Below are 14695 nucleotides of genomic sequence, written 5' to 3' on the forward strand. Positions count from 1 at the left end.
GGAGTGGCATCTGTCTGGCCACTCTACCATAAAGGCCTGATTGGTGGAGTGCTGCAGAGATGGTTGTCTTTCTGAAATGTTCTCCCATTTCCACAGAGGAGCTATGGAGCTCTGTCAGAGTGACTCGAGTTTTTGGTCACCTCCCTGACCAAGACCCTTCTCCCCCGATTGCTCAGATTGGTCGGGCGGCCAGCTTTAGGAAGAGTCCTGGTCGTTCCAAACTTCTTCCATTTTTAAGAATGATGGAGGCCACCGTGTTCTTGGGGACCTTCAATGCTGCAGACATTTTTGCGTACCCTTCCCCAGATCTGTGCCTCGACAGAATCCTGTCTCGGAGCTCTACGGACAGTTCCTTCAACCTCATGGCTTGGTTTTTGCTCTGACATGCGCTGTCAACTGTGGGACGTTATATAGACAGGTGTGTGCCTTTCCAAATCATGTCCAATTAATTGAATTTACCACAGGTGGACTCCCAAGTTGTAGAAACATCTCAAGGATGATCAGTGGAAACAGGTTGCACCTGAGCTCAATTTCGAGTCTCATAAAGGGTCTGAATACTTATGTAAATAAAATATTTATGTTTTTAAATGTACAAAAATGTCTAAACCTGTTTTCGCTTTGTCATTATGGGGTATTGTTTGTAGATGGAAGAGAAATATTTGAATACATTTTTTAATAAGGCTGTAACGTAACAAAATGAGGAAAGAGAATGATGGGGACAGTGTTCTTATGCTTCTCTGTATTTTTTTTCTCTGTTATTGAGATGTCTCTCTCTCTCTCTCTGTTATCCAGCAAGTCACTGTTTACCCTCACTCTGCACGCATGCACAAATATATATATATATATATATATATATCTCACACACACACACACCAGGATTCCCGTCATGAAAATGTGGCACTGGACATTTGACCGGCAGCATTTTAATTCATATGCATTGGGGCTTCCACCCACTCAGAATGACAGAAAATCACATTTGGATGATGGTAATTCATCTTAACAGAACATGCAAGTCGAGGATGCAACGATGTGTGTCCTCACTGCAGACTTTGAAGATGCTAGAATAACTGTCCGCATTTTCCTTTTTGTCAGCCAACAAGATGAGGAACCGCAAAATCACTAGCCCATGCACAGTGGCGCTCGGTGCCATTTAAGATGAGAGAGGAAGAGCATGGCCTTATTTCTATTACGGAATATTGGATGACTGTGCAAATCATATTCCATTCACTCAGCTCATTGTAACATCCATAGGTTTAGGCTACTACATGATACGCAAATGTTCCCTGTACCCATCATGAGGTTGCTACAACCTAGCCAATGAATGAAAGTTTACAACGTAGGTGCACAGGTCAAGAAAATGTATTAGAGTAATCAAGGTGACAGACAGTGACACATTCAATATCGCCTTGCACTATTGCCTGCATCTAGTTGATATAGAGTTTAATTATTAGTCCAACAGTTGCAAATGAGAGCTTCTACTGTGCAAATTCAGTTACACTAGTGGACACATGCTCGTTGAACATCTCACTACAAAATCATGGTCATTTTATTGAGTTCTCCCCTTTTGCTGCCCTTTGCCACCCAGATTTGTCCGTCGGACTGCCAGATAAAAATACGCATTTCCACTGCTCCAGAGTCCAATGGCGGCGAGCTGCACACCATTGCGCAGGGTGATCTTAGGCTTGTGTGCGGCTGCTCGGCCATGGAAACCCACTTCAGCTCCTGATGAACAGTTATTGTGCTGACATTGCTTCCAGAGGCAGTTTGGAACTCGGTGGCGAGTATTGCAATCGAGGACGCATGATTTTTACGCGCTACACACTTCAGCACTCGGCGGTCCCATTCTGTGAGCTTCTGTGGCCTACCACTTCGCGGCTGAGCCGTTGTTACTTTAAAACGTTTCCACTTCACAATTACAGTTGACCGGGGCAGCTCTAGTAGGGCATAAATTTGATGAACTGACTTGTTGTAAAGGTGGCATCCTATGACGGTGGAGATTGCATGGCTGTGTGCTCTATTTTTATACACCTCTCAGCAGCAGGGGTGGCTGAAATAGCCGAATCCACTAATTTGAAGGGGTGTCCACATACTTGTTTATCCCAGTTTCATTCCGTATGCTTCCGTTTTTAAGAAACGTTGTTCAACAGAATCGGCAGAATGAATACACCCCTGATCACACACAAACAATATTTGGAGTTTGCCACTCAAACTGCCAAAATTGGGTGCACTGCCTTTCCTTCTGACTGTACGCAATGCAATTATTTTTTTAAACAATCCACAAAACCAAAAAAAAGGCTAGGGGAAGCTAATAATCCTCTGTGGTCAAATCATGCTTTAGTAGCATATTTTGAATGATTTTATTTCTGTGTAGACAGGAGTAGGCTAATTAGGCTATCATTTTGGCAATTTAATTCAATTTACTTATGTAAAGCTTAGCTTTCCCTAGCCTTATGGATGTGCCGCCTAAGTCAATCTACTATCCTCCATTGTAGAAAAGTTGACCTTCTGGTCAGCGGGTCAAGGAAAAAATATCCCAAACAAACTCTGGGACAGTTGTGGGACGATAGATCCCAAATTCATACAACCAGTAGGCTACATAAAAACACATTTAAAAAGCTGTGAATCTGATGCAACAGATCAGAACGTTTAGCTATATGTTAATAAACTATTTGTTTCTTAACATTATTAGGCAGTATGCTACGTGTGAATGTGTCTTTTGGCTACTGGACACTGAAGGAAAGTTGATTACCAATAGAAGCTGAGAGAGACTACTGGTTTCAAAGGCATGTGGAAGTCTTTTATAAAATAATTGCCTCCACGGATATGGTCGGACTTTGCCTGGCTACTTTGAAGCAACGTAAAACATGCCTCACAATATGTAGTGAAACATTCAGGTTTCAAACCACTAAGTAGCTACGGTATATGTTTTCAAAATGCATTCTGCCTCCAGCTCAATGCAAATTGGTGTGTGACGTACTGATGAAGCCTTCCTTCCATTGCCTATGCGTTTGAATGGCGAATGGGAAGCGCGTTTCAATTACCAGTTGAGAAATTAAAATTGGAGTCCTTTTTTTTTTTTTAAAGACACTGTGGCCCAAAAAACAGTTAACACAATTGCATTAAGAATTTTTGCTCAATGATTTCGCTTTTCCCCAGACAATTTTCTGTTTTTCTATTTATTTTAACAGCCAGCATCCGGCTATTATCGGCTAATGGAAACCCTAACACACACAAACACGCGCCTGTTCTTATTGTACAAATTGCACACACAGACAGATGTTGTTTTGACATGCCCTCTGTGTGTATCTGTTTGTTAGATGTATGAACTCTTATGAGGTGACATTTAGACCGTCTAAAGCCCTCACACTGATCTCCTATTAGTCAAACGCAAGGAAATCCCCTCTGTGTGCTTCGGTCTCACTGATTTTGTTTCGCTGATGGTGACTTTACCGTCTGTATACGAGAGGTGTGTGTGTGCCATTTTTATTTGAGCCCTGACATGCCTAAGGAACAGCACTAATCCCTTTTCACAGCGTTAAAGTGATAGACAGAGCAAATGAGTGGGATTTTGTGTTTTGCATTCAGCGTGTGTTTTCACAGAAGGCTCATTACACAGATTGCTAGGGCTTGAAGGCAAAAAATGCATGAAGACAAGCACTATCTAGTTAGCTAGTTGCTAGAACAGGAATGGACAAACTCCATCTTTCTAAGCCAGAGTGTCTGCTGGTGTTTCTTCTTCAAACCAGGAATGTTGTCTGTGTGTCCGGACTGTGCTCTGTGAAGGCTTTCTGTGAATATTTCATATCCTGGCCTAAATATTGATGGAGCTTCTGACGACAGCTCTCGCTCTCTCTCGCTCCTTTGATGGCTATTTAGAAATGAACAGGAACCTCTACAGATGTGTTTCTAGTGACTTTTCATAATAGGTAGATAGATATAAGAAGTGTCTCAAACTGTTTCCCCTCCACAAACCAAACAGGTCTTTCACCTGTGGGAGGTGTGTGTGTGTGTGAGAAAGATGTACATGTAAGCTGAGCCTCGTCAAGCAGGTTCCCCCTGACCTCAACTGTAGCGTGGGAAACTGGAGCTGTGCCTGTTGGTTTGTGTATTTAGCAATCAGTCTCTCTCTTCCTCCATCCCTCCCTATCCCCCCTCTCCTCCCTCAGCCCTTCCACCCCATGGTGAACCTGCAGTGTTCGGAGGACCTGAGGATGTTCCTGTGTGCCCTCTACGCTCCAGTCTGTATAGAGTATGGCCGCGTGTCCATGCCCTGCCGAGCCCTGTGCCACCGTGCCAAGAGGGACTGCCACAAACTCATGGAGATGTTCGGTGTGACCTGGCCAGACGAGATAGAGTGTAGCAGGTACTGTTTGGGACCGTCCCTAGGTTGACCTTACAATAAAGATGCAGACCAAAGAATTAACTCTTAAGAGGATCTCTGCCTTTTGATTGACCATTAAGCACTCACCCTGACCCTACCATAACCATTACCTACCTACTCGCTCAACCATATCCTCTAAAAGGAAAGTAAAATGGACTGTCCAGACACCCTCACTGACCAGGGACACCACAATTACTTACCACCACAACCTCAACCACATTTTGTTCATCTTGGCTCTCTCTCCCTCCCTCGCTCCCCCCCCAGGTTTCCAGACTGTGACGAGGCCTACCCCCGTGCTGTGGACCTGCAGACCAGCGTGGACCCCACAGACATCTCTCCCATCTCCATCCAGAGGGACTACGGCTTCTGGTGCCCCCGCGAGCTCAAGATGGAGCCTGACCTGGGCTACTCGTTCCTGGGCACGCGCGACTGCTCGGCCCCCTGCCCCAACATGTACTTCCAGCGCTCGGAGCTCACCTTCGCCCGCTACTTCATCGGCGTGGTGTCTATCGTGTGTCTCTCGGCAACGCTCTTCACCTTCCTCACGTTCCTCATCGACGTCACGAGGTTTCGCTACCCCGAGCGGCCAATCATCTTCTACGCCATCTGCTACATGATGGTGTCACTGGTCTTCTTTCTGGGCTTCCTATTGGAGGACAGGGTGGCATGCAATGCGGCGAACCCCGCCCAGTACCGGGCGGCCACCGTCACGCAGGGCTCACACAACAAGGTGTCTGCTTAGTGATTGATTGATTAAATAATACATTATTTTCTCTGATGTTCGTGACTACTAGTGTACATCAAAAAAGGCAGAAATTATGTTCCCGGTACACATTACACATGTAAAACATTCTTCAGTCTTCTTCTCTAAGCCCTGTTCTTGTCCCCCCCCCCCCCCCTCTTCTCCCTCTCTCCACACCTCTCTTCTTTTCTCTCCTCTCTTCTCCTCTTCTCTTTTTCCTCTTCTCTTCTCCTCTTTCTCTCTCTCTCCTCCAGGTGTGCTCTCTGTTCTTTATGGTGCTGTATTTCTTCACCATGGCTGGCAGTGTGTGGTGGGTCATCCTCACCATCACCTGGTTCCTGGCGGCCGTTCCCAAATGGGGCAGCGAGGCCATCGAGAAGAAGGCCCTGCTCTTCCACACCTGCGCTTGGGGCCTGCCCGGCTGCCTCACCGTGGCCCTGCTGGCCCTCAACAAGATTGAGGGCGACGGTGTGAGTGGGGTGTGCTTCGTAGGCCTCTACGACGTCACAGCGCTGCGCTGGTTCCTGCTAGCACCGCTCTGCCTCAACGTGGCGGTGAGCGTTCATTCTATTAATATTTATTTAACTAGCTCCTTAACTGACTAAACAAAGTATAAATATATGCAATGTGAATAACTGAAGATGGCCCCTTCGACCAATAAGCCATGCTCTAAACTAAACTAGTCCCTGTCTATCTGCCTCTAGGTGGGTGTATCTCTGTTACTGGTGGGCATCGTGGCGCTGAACCGTGTGCGTATGGAGATCCCTCTGGAGAAGGAGAACCAGGACAAGCTGGTTAAGTTTATGATCCGTATCGGGGTTTTCTCTGTGCTCTACCTGGTACCTCTGCTCACGGTGATATCCTGCTACCTGTATGAAAACAGCAACAGGGCTGTCTGGGAGATCACCTGGGTCCAGGAGCGCTGCAGGGACTACCACATACCCTGTCCCTACCAGGTAGCTGTGTGTGTGCCCATACTCGCACTGCTCGCTCGCTCACTCACTCTCTCTCTCTCTTCTCCCCTAGTTTACAGCTCCTATTACCAGTTCCTCTCTGCTTCCCAAGTTCTGTAACGCGCGCGCGCACACACACACACACACACACACACACACACACACACACACACACACACACACACACTCACTAACTTTACTCTGCCTAACCCAACTTCACAGTATAAAGTTTCCTCCTGACTCCCAACCACTCTGTGCTTCCTCTTAATTAGTAAGCACTTGCAGTTAGGATGACCACATGTCCCGGATTGTGTGGGCAGTCACACATTTTGTCTTGCAACCAAACAATCATTTTATCAACAAATTAAAACACCAATAATTTAGGGGAAAAAATCTATTTGTGCCGTATTTCAGTCAGACTTCACATTCACTAGCTAGGTTTCCATCCAATTGGCGACAGAGAATTTCATGAGAATATTCTAGAATCCACCAAACTGACTTGTTACAGATAAAAATCAGTGCACGATGTCGTAGTACACACAATGTACATTTTCGCTTAAGTTTTCATTTACCGAATAAAAATCAACATTATCTTTCCATCGCATTTTTAACTCTACCGACAGTTTTGTCATGAAAACCTTTGTTAAATAGCAAACGTGCTTACTCTTGGCACGTGCGCTCTAGCCAACAGCTCTCCGATAGTGCAGTTAAACTAGTCTATGTGAGATTATTATGGACAAGGGCGAGAATATTTGTGTTTGTCAAACGGCAGTCAAGCATCGATCATCATGTCACCCGAATAAGACCCTCTATTTATTGGAAAGTAGTATCAAGCTTATTACTGTGCACTTTCACCACCCTGTGAAGTTCATCCTAAATGATTTCATCTGTAGCCTAGTAAGTCGTAGTGGGAGGACCACACACCATATCATCACTTGACTTGACTTCGATATGATGGTTATTATATCGATATTTGCCCATAAAGGCGCTTCCACCGCCATTTCTCGCATAATGAATGTCTCCGACATAAACAGATCCCACCATGTCGAACGAACACGTCTGCCAGCGGTTATAAAACTGTACCGAAACTTCCTGATTCTATCACACCTGTTATGATTTATTTTTTATACTGTACTGTGGATGGAAACGTGGTTACTGATGAGAATTACGATTCCAACCGGTCTATTCTACATTGCCCTCATCACAAGATCAAAAGGATGTGGGACTGGTGATCAAACACTTCTCCAATCGTTGATGAGCTCTTATATTCTGCGCAGCGCAAGATGAGACGTAGGCCAATAACATTTGTTAAATCCTTTCTGGCTGAATTTCAGCTAAACTTGAAATGGACAGTTAACTACTTCCAAAAAGCGTGCTTCTAACAAAGAGCTACAAAAATAGATAAATAGCCGTATTAGACTGAAAGGCTCTCCATGCTCATTAGTAACTCATTCAACATATTTTCTACTACTTCACTCCCGTTTTAAAAGTCTCCCTTCCTAACTGCCAAATATTCCCAGATTTTCCTAAAACAGCCACACATTTTGTGCAAGGTAAAAGTGTAGGCTAGGTGCGCTTCAATTTGCTCGCTTGGTGCTTGCTTTTTGTTTGTGGGGTTTATTCATGTAGGCTACACTGACCCGCGAATGTCCCGCAAAATCATTCCATTGTCCTGCATTTTGGTGTTTTAAATGTGGTCACCCTATCTGCAGTGTGTGTAGGTTGTTGAGAGTTAGCTGGGGGAAGGGAAAGAGGAATGATTGCTTCCTTCTCTCTCTCTGTCTCTCTCTGAGGGCTTGTTCAGTCACGCTTAGCTGGCCGTATTGTATGATGCCTCTGTAATGGTTGTGGGAAGAGACGGGGAAGGGGGGAGGATAAGGTTGTTTTGTCATCGGGCACTAAATGAATAACAGAATGCAACACTTGTGCTCACTCACACTGTCTCTATTGGACACACACCGACCGCACACAGATTACCAGTTGGTGAAAGCCTTTCATCTTCCCGGCCGATATCAATTGAAAGTGGATGTGTATCTGCCTCTGCAATAGAGAGGTTACGTTATTATTAAAAAAGTTGTGAAGAATGAACATTACAGCTGCAATAGTACTAATAATACTGTTTGTCTCTGTTTCTCTCTCACTCTCAATTCAATTTCAAATGCTTTATTGGCATGATGGAAAATTGTCAGGAAAAGCTTATATATATATATATAGTATGAAGTTTAATTGATTAATGTGATGTGGGAGCTCTGCTCGAGAGTGAAAGCGCTGGTGTGTGTGGAATATAGGGTACGAGCAGGTGCTAGTGCTTAGGTTTGTCTGCTGTATGAGGGTGTGTGTATGGCCTCCCCATGCAGTGAACCCCTCTATCTCATAGTCGCTCTGGAATTCCAATTTTGCTCCATGTCACCTGATCGCGTCCAAGGAGGTCCCTGCGTGTGTGTGTTTTAACCTCTGTGTGTGTGTGGCACATTTTGATCGGTGATGCTGTTTATCGCCACAAGAGGGAGTTGTGTTTTTAGACGACAGGTAGCAACCCGTCTGACTCTCTCCCTTACACACACACACACACACTGTGTTGGCATGTGCAGAAGGGATGATTGTCTTTGGGCAGTGAGCAGTGCATTCGCTCTCTGTTAGGTTGAGTAGTTGTTTTGATCTGCCAGTGTTTCTGATCACACACACACATACACTGGCCGTGTCCGAATACCCTTACTTGCATTCTAAATAGTAGGCATTTTGGGTATGTGAAAAAAGTATGTTTTATGGTATGTGCAATATTGAAAATGTAGTATGCTTTAAATGCCAGGATGTGAAACTCATGTTGGCATTCCATCCAGTAGAACTATTAAGGATGAGAATCAGCCGAGGGGACGCGCTGTACCAAAATGAACCCATTGCGTGAATCAAAGCAATTGTGTTTTAGATGAGGCAATCTCAGTAGGATGTGTTGTTGTAATGTGTTGTTTTAAAAAAAAACAGTATGTTTAAAAAGTATGTAGTATTATTAGTACAAGCTAAGCAGTTTTTGTCAATTTTGGACAAGTCACTCACCCCCCCCCCTCACTCCCCCTCTCTGTCTAGGTTGAGCAGACCAGTCACCCAGATCTGACCCTGTTCCTCATTAAGTACATGATGATGCTGGTGGTGGGGATTCCTTCGGTTTTCTGGGTGGGCAGCAAGAAGACCTGCTTCGAATGGGCCAGCTTCCTACAAGGACGCAGACGCAAAGAGTAAGCAGAGTGTTTGTGTGTGTCTGAAATTACGATGCCACGAGCAGCACCTCAGATATTGCGATGAGCAAAGTTTAGCCTCTCGTGTCAACGCTCTTAGTTGTTGCGGAAATTGACCCACTATGCTGTTTACTTTGTGCACCTACGTCATATCGCTGGTCCTACCTTAAATGTGTGTATTTATAATTTCGAGCCGGTAAGTTGTCTACTTAGTAGTGTAGAACCACTCGCTAGAAAATATAAAAATGAACATTTTGAGCAACGTGGATGTTAAAATGTAATTTGGTATAAATTGCATAGGCTTAAAAGCCTTATTCCACCCTAGCACAAACACACGCACACACTTCCCATAACCCGGTCTCCATGGTGATTAGGTTATTTTCTGCACCTGTTCTCCCACCCTCAATTACAGAACATTAACCCCTTCCTCCTCCGCTCGCCCCAATCCTCTCTCCTTCCTTCATCTCTCCATCTCTTCTCTGCGTCTCTCCCACCCCTCTGCCTTCCCTCTTTCCCTGCCATCCTCCTTGTGTCACTCACTTTCTCTCCCCACTCTCTGCCATCCCTCCTCTTCTGCCTTGCCCCTCTCCCTCCCTCCCCCTCCACTCACTCCATGTCCTCTGATGCCTCACCCCTCTCACCCACCAACTCCTCTCTCCCTGCACACCTCCCTCCCCCTCTCCCCTCCCTTCTGCAGTAGTGGGGTGAATGAGAGCAGACAGGTGCTCCAGGAGCCAGACTTTGCCCAATCTCTATTGAGAGACCCCCACACCCCCATCATCAGGAAATCACGGGGAACCTCCACCCAGGTAAGACTGGCACCATGACCTTGTCACCTCACATGTTTCTAACCGTAATAATAATGTTATGTAATATAATATCACCCTAACTAATTCCTGTTTTTAATTCCTAATCCCACCTCCCCGCCCTCCAGGGCACCTCCACCCACGCCTCTTCCACTCACCTGGCCATTCTGGAAGAGCCTGATGACCCTAGACACGCCCCCGACGACCGTGGACCAATCCACTCTCTGGGCCACGCCTCCTCCACCCGCAGCAAGGCTGGCAGCGTGCACAGCAAGACCAGTTACCATGGCAGCCTGCATCGCTCCCGAGATGGACGGTAGGAGAGGGAGAAAAGGAGGGAGGGTTGGCTACAGATGCCGCCGTATATATGAGCAGTTTTTACAGTCAAAAATGATTACGTGATAAAACTGGAATCAGGCTTCCCTGTTTTAGATATGGCACCTCAAGAGATCCTCTGTCTGTATACAGCTTCTTATCCATCTGTTATATAACTGAGATAAAAGTTCCTGGCTATAGAAGACTTCATGAGTTTAGAGAGCATAGCTGACATACCTGCTGGTGTGGGTGCTGTACACAAAGTGCTGAGCTACTGAACTAACCTCTCCTTCCCCTCTCTTTCCTCAACCCCCAGCTACACCCCCTGTAGTTACAGAGGCGGCGAGGAGCAAACAATACCCCCCCACAGCAGCATGCCTCACCTCGACCATCCGCTGTCCACTCACAGCAGCCTCCACCGACTGGAATCCCAATCACGGCACAGTAGCCAGCGTGATCTCGTCGTTGCCTCACCCACCCGTATCACCCACGGGACGAGCGGTGGCCGCGTCGCTAATGATGACGATGGAGCCAGCGCCTGACCGGAATCAGGAAATGTCATCACCGCGGAACAGGAAGTTGTGAGTTGTTGACCCGCTCCCCACCTTTGACAGACACATAGGTTCCTCCCATTCAGGAGGAGGGGTGTGAGGGGGTGTGGCCTTCAGTTTGACTGACAGATGGATCACTCCTGGACAGCCTTTCACTGAGGTTGCTAATTAGCGAGATGCTAATTGCTAACCCTCAGTCAAGCAGTTGACATTGGACTGGGCTCCCTACGGAGAGACTGGATACAGAGACCGAGAGCCAGCCCACTATGGATGACGTGGGTTGTGTACGTGGGTTGCAACCAAAATTATTTTCATTCCATTTAACTGTTCCAATCAGCAAAATAAAGTTATGAACCGGTTCGAATCCCCCAAAAAGTATGTTTTATATAGGTCCTTTCTGTTCCTTTTTTAAATCTCCGAATTTTTTATTTTTTAAAAACATTTAGCTCGACATTAAATGACTTCACCAATGAATGGAGCAGCTTGCTATGGAGTGGGCATGCTATGTACATGCATTGGACAGACAAGTGTAGTGTAAGAGATGAGACTGAAATTTTGCTGGTGAGAAGAGTGCTGGGCATGAAGAGCTGGGCATCTTGTTGTTATGACATACATTATCTGAATTAGGCCCACAGAATTATACCTACGGAGGAGGAGCTTCTATGAAGGAACTTTGAATGTCTTTGAACTTCAGAGAGTTGGGTTGACTAACGTTGAACCAGAGCTAGCCCTTGACCATGACTCGTTTCCATGACATTACACATAATTCCGCCTAGACCAGCGCTAGCTAGCTAGCGAACACGCTTGTGTGGGCAGAGCGGCACCAGAGATAAAATGTTTTAAAAAAACTGCATTTTGTAGTTAATAAATCCAATGTGAAACCTGATAACTATCCTTAACCACCATTGAACAAGTTAATCCATTGGTCTCTAATAAAAATATCTGAATCATTTTCAGCTGGCAGGCAGGCAGACACTGGAATACGTTTCGGAGTGACAAAGCGAGGGCTTTGTATAGGTGCTTGGTTGCATCTTTTTGTGGGACAGGGAAAAAAATACCTGTAAAGTAAAAGAACATTATTAACCAGTTCCCATTCTTTTAAAATAACGGTTCTGATCCAGAACAGTATAGATCACTTTCATTCTCGGTTCTGTCCCTCGAAATGTTTTGTTCTTTTATGGTTTTCGGTTCTGTTCCCTGAACTGGTTCCAACCCCTGGTTGTGTGTGTACTCTGGTACACACAAAGCGATTAGGAGATGAGCTGTCAATGTCTGTGTTACGGTGCTCTTGTGCTGTGGCTGTGAAACTACTATTATTTTTTGTTATACTGTGAAGATTGGCTGTGAATACTGCTGAAAAGATGAGCGACGAGTATTTGTGTGCTTGCGTGTGTACATGCAGTGCGGTACATTAAACCGCGTTATACTCCCACCAGGTGGAGAAAAAGGAGAGGAGCGTATAAGAGGAAGCGAAGGAAGCTAGGGGAGAAAGTGTAGCTTTGAAGCAACCCTTAGGCACTCCTGTTGATTTCATATGGTCATTCCTTCACCTTGCCTTCCGATGGACTCGGTGGAATTCATACCATATTGCTGCTGGTGTTCATTGGGAATAGTTTCAATTTGGCATTCAGAAAGCTCAGTTTGCTGCTGCTCCAGAGCTTTACAGAGGAATGTGGGGGGATTTATTAAGGGGGGTGGGATTTGTGTGGAGGGGGGGATGTACATAAAGTCTTTACTACTGACGAGGGCTCTGTGAAACGACAGAGGGCCTGTTCCCCCAACACTGGAATAAAGGACTACTAGAGGAATACACCGGGGAGGAGGAAAGGAGAGGGGGAGAAAGGAAAATGTATTATAAGGGAAAGATGGAGCTTTAATCCTGTTTCTCTTTCTTGCGTTCTCTCTTTTTTTTAATATCCGTCTCTCACTAATGCACATACAACTGTATGTAGTGCTCCCCATCATGGCCTTAGTGTTCTCATCACCACGAGGGACTTTTCTCACAACCCCTTAAAATCTCTCAGCCTACCTCACCTCTACCCCCAGCCTTACCTGTGAACACCACACACACCCACCACAATGTACAATAAACCCACCCTTGCCTCTAACCCAGCCTACCTCATCAGTCCAGAGGTACCTTCAACCATGCCTGCCTCTCCCCAGTCACCTGATTGCTGCTTCTGCTATTGTGTCTTAATATTTCACTGCTGCTCGTGTGTGTGTGTGTGTGTGTGTGCCTGCGTGTGTGTGTCTGCCTATGTGCGTGCGTGTGTCCGGAAACTGTCTCCTGACTTTTACTTTGGTGTTTTTCCACCGGGTGCCTAATACTTTACCCATGGTGCTTCACCACACGGAATTGCTCGTCAAGGACGTGTCCACTGTGCGCCTCAAGATACATGTGCTTCTGCCTGTCTGTCTTTCTGTGTGTTGTTGAGCAAAGTAACATATTATGGCATGTCTATCAGGGATTGGTTTTGTCAATTGCATTGTAAACAATTACATTATGCAGTTCCCATATTTCCAGTACCATGTAAAAATGTAGGCTTACAGTAAAATAAATTGACGGTGCTTGTGTGTGTAAAGGTGGACTGAGGTGCTCTGCGTGTGGATTCAGACACTTAAATTCCCTTCTGTGCCTGCTTGTTTGACTGACTGTGCTCCAGTTGCCTCCTCACTCTCACTCACCTTCAGTCGCCTAAGCTCTTGGCCTTAACCCTGGTCCTGGAGTGACCAGGTGTTGCAGGGTTTAGTTCCAACCAGGCACCATATCTCATATCACCTCTCCAATTGAGTTAATTGATCAATATCTGATTGACTATATTTCACCTTCAAGTCTCCTAGGTCTGAAGCAAAAAAATGTCAACTCAAAAACCTGCAGCATTCCAAGACCCGGGTTTTCTACCTCCACACTAGGGGATTGGAACGATAGCTTACTCTGTATTCGGGATGAGGGACATGTTGTACCTAGTTCCGCTTGCTCTCTCTCTGCTCTCTCTGTACATATCACAGCTTTCCTATAGGAAGAAAATAAAAGAGAGAGCACTAACTGTGGTTAGCTCTGTCTGAATGTGTATAGATGTCAAGTACAGTTATAGAGTTATGCAAGAATTGAAATAAAGCTTTTTGTATGAAATGTGTTTGGGATCATTGGTTGGGGTGTGTCTGGGCAGAGATACTGTGGATGTAATGATGAGATGCTTGTCTCTGCCCTAACAATGGGATATTTCGTGGTCCACAGAGCGGAACGGGGGTCTGTCAAGCTCCCGTCTATTCATCTCTTTGGATTTGGTGAATACATCTCGTAATTTTGAATACTTAAAAAAAAAAAATGTATATTCGATGAGGGGTGTTGATGTCAACCGCCTGTATTCAATGGGGAGTGAGATGCCATGCTAGCTTCATGAATATGCAAAGACCGTCTTGACTTTAAACTCCAATTATGTTTTTTTTTTCTCAGTTACCAGGATGTCACGTGCATCACACACTGCAGCTCACACTGCACGATCAGCTCAAACATAAATATCACTGTCATGTCTACCTCTGTTTTTATTGCTTTACTGGGATGCTTATCAATCAGGAATCATATAAAAGTGGGAAAAAAGCCACATTAGCATATGTAGCCTAAGAAACGGGGCGGCAGGGTAGCCTAGTGGTTAGAGTGTTGGACTAGTAACCGGAAGGTTGTGAGTTCAAACCCCCGAGCTGACAAGGTAC

The 14695-nt window shown here is 45.5% G+C and overlaps 1 protein-coding gene across 3 annotated transcripts in view; it reads left to right on the plus strand.

The window, feature by feature from the left end:
- The window catches only part of LOC110504192 (frizzled-3), a 36301-nt gene extending 22187 nt beyond the window's left edge, over nucleotides 1–14114 (plus strand). For all 3 annotated transcript variants that reach the window (XM_036962280.1, XM_036962279.1, XM_036962281.1), the window contains 8 exons: nucleotides 4167–4363; nucleotides 4646–5111; nucleotides 5378–5677; nucleotides 5828–6079; nucleotides 9161–9309; nucleotides 10007–10118; nucleotides 10244–10431; nucleotides 10747–14114. In XM_036962280.1, the coding sequence (XP_036818175.1) occupies nucleotides 4167–4363; nucleotides 4646–5111; nucleotides 5378–5677; nucleotides 5828–6079; nucleotides 9161–9309; nucleotides 10007–10118; nucleotides 10244–10431; nucleotides 10747–10972 (1890 nt within the window). In that variant the 3' untranslated portion in view covers nucleotides 10973–14114. The remainder of the gene's footprint in view (nucleotides 1–4166; nucleotides 4364–4645; nucleotides 5112–5377; nucleotides 5678–5827; nucleotides 6080–9160; nucleotides 9310–10006; nucleotides 10119–10243; nucleotides 10432–10746) is intronic.
- The last annotated feature ends 581 nt before the right edge of the window (nucleotides 14115–14695 follow it).

This window comes from Oncorhynchus mykiss, chromosome 25 (genome assembly GCF_013265735.2).
Source record: "Oncorhynchus mykiss isolate Arlee chromosome 25, USDA_OmykA_1.1, whole genome shotgun sequence".
NCBI classification, from domain to species: Eukaryota; Metazoa; Chordata; class Actinopteri; order Salmoniformes; family Salmonidae; genus Oncorhynchus; species Oncorhynchus mykiss.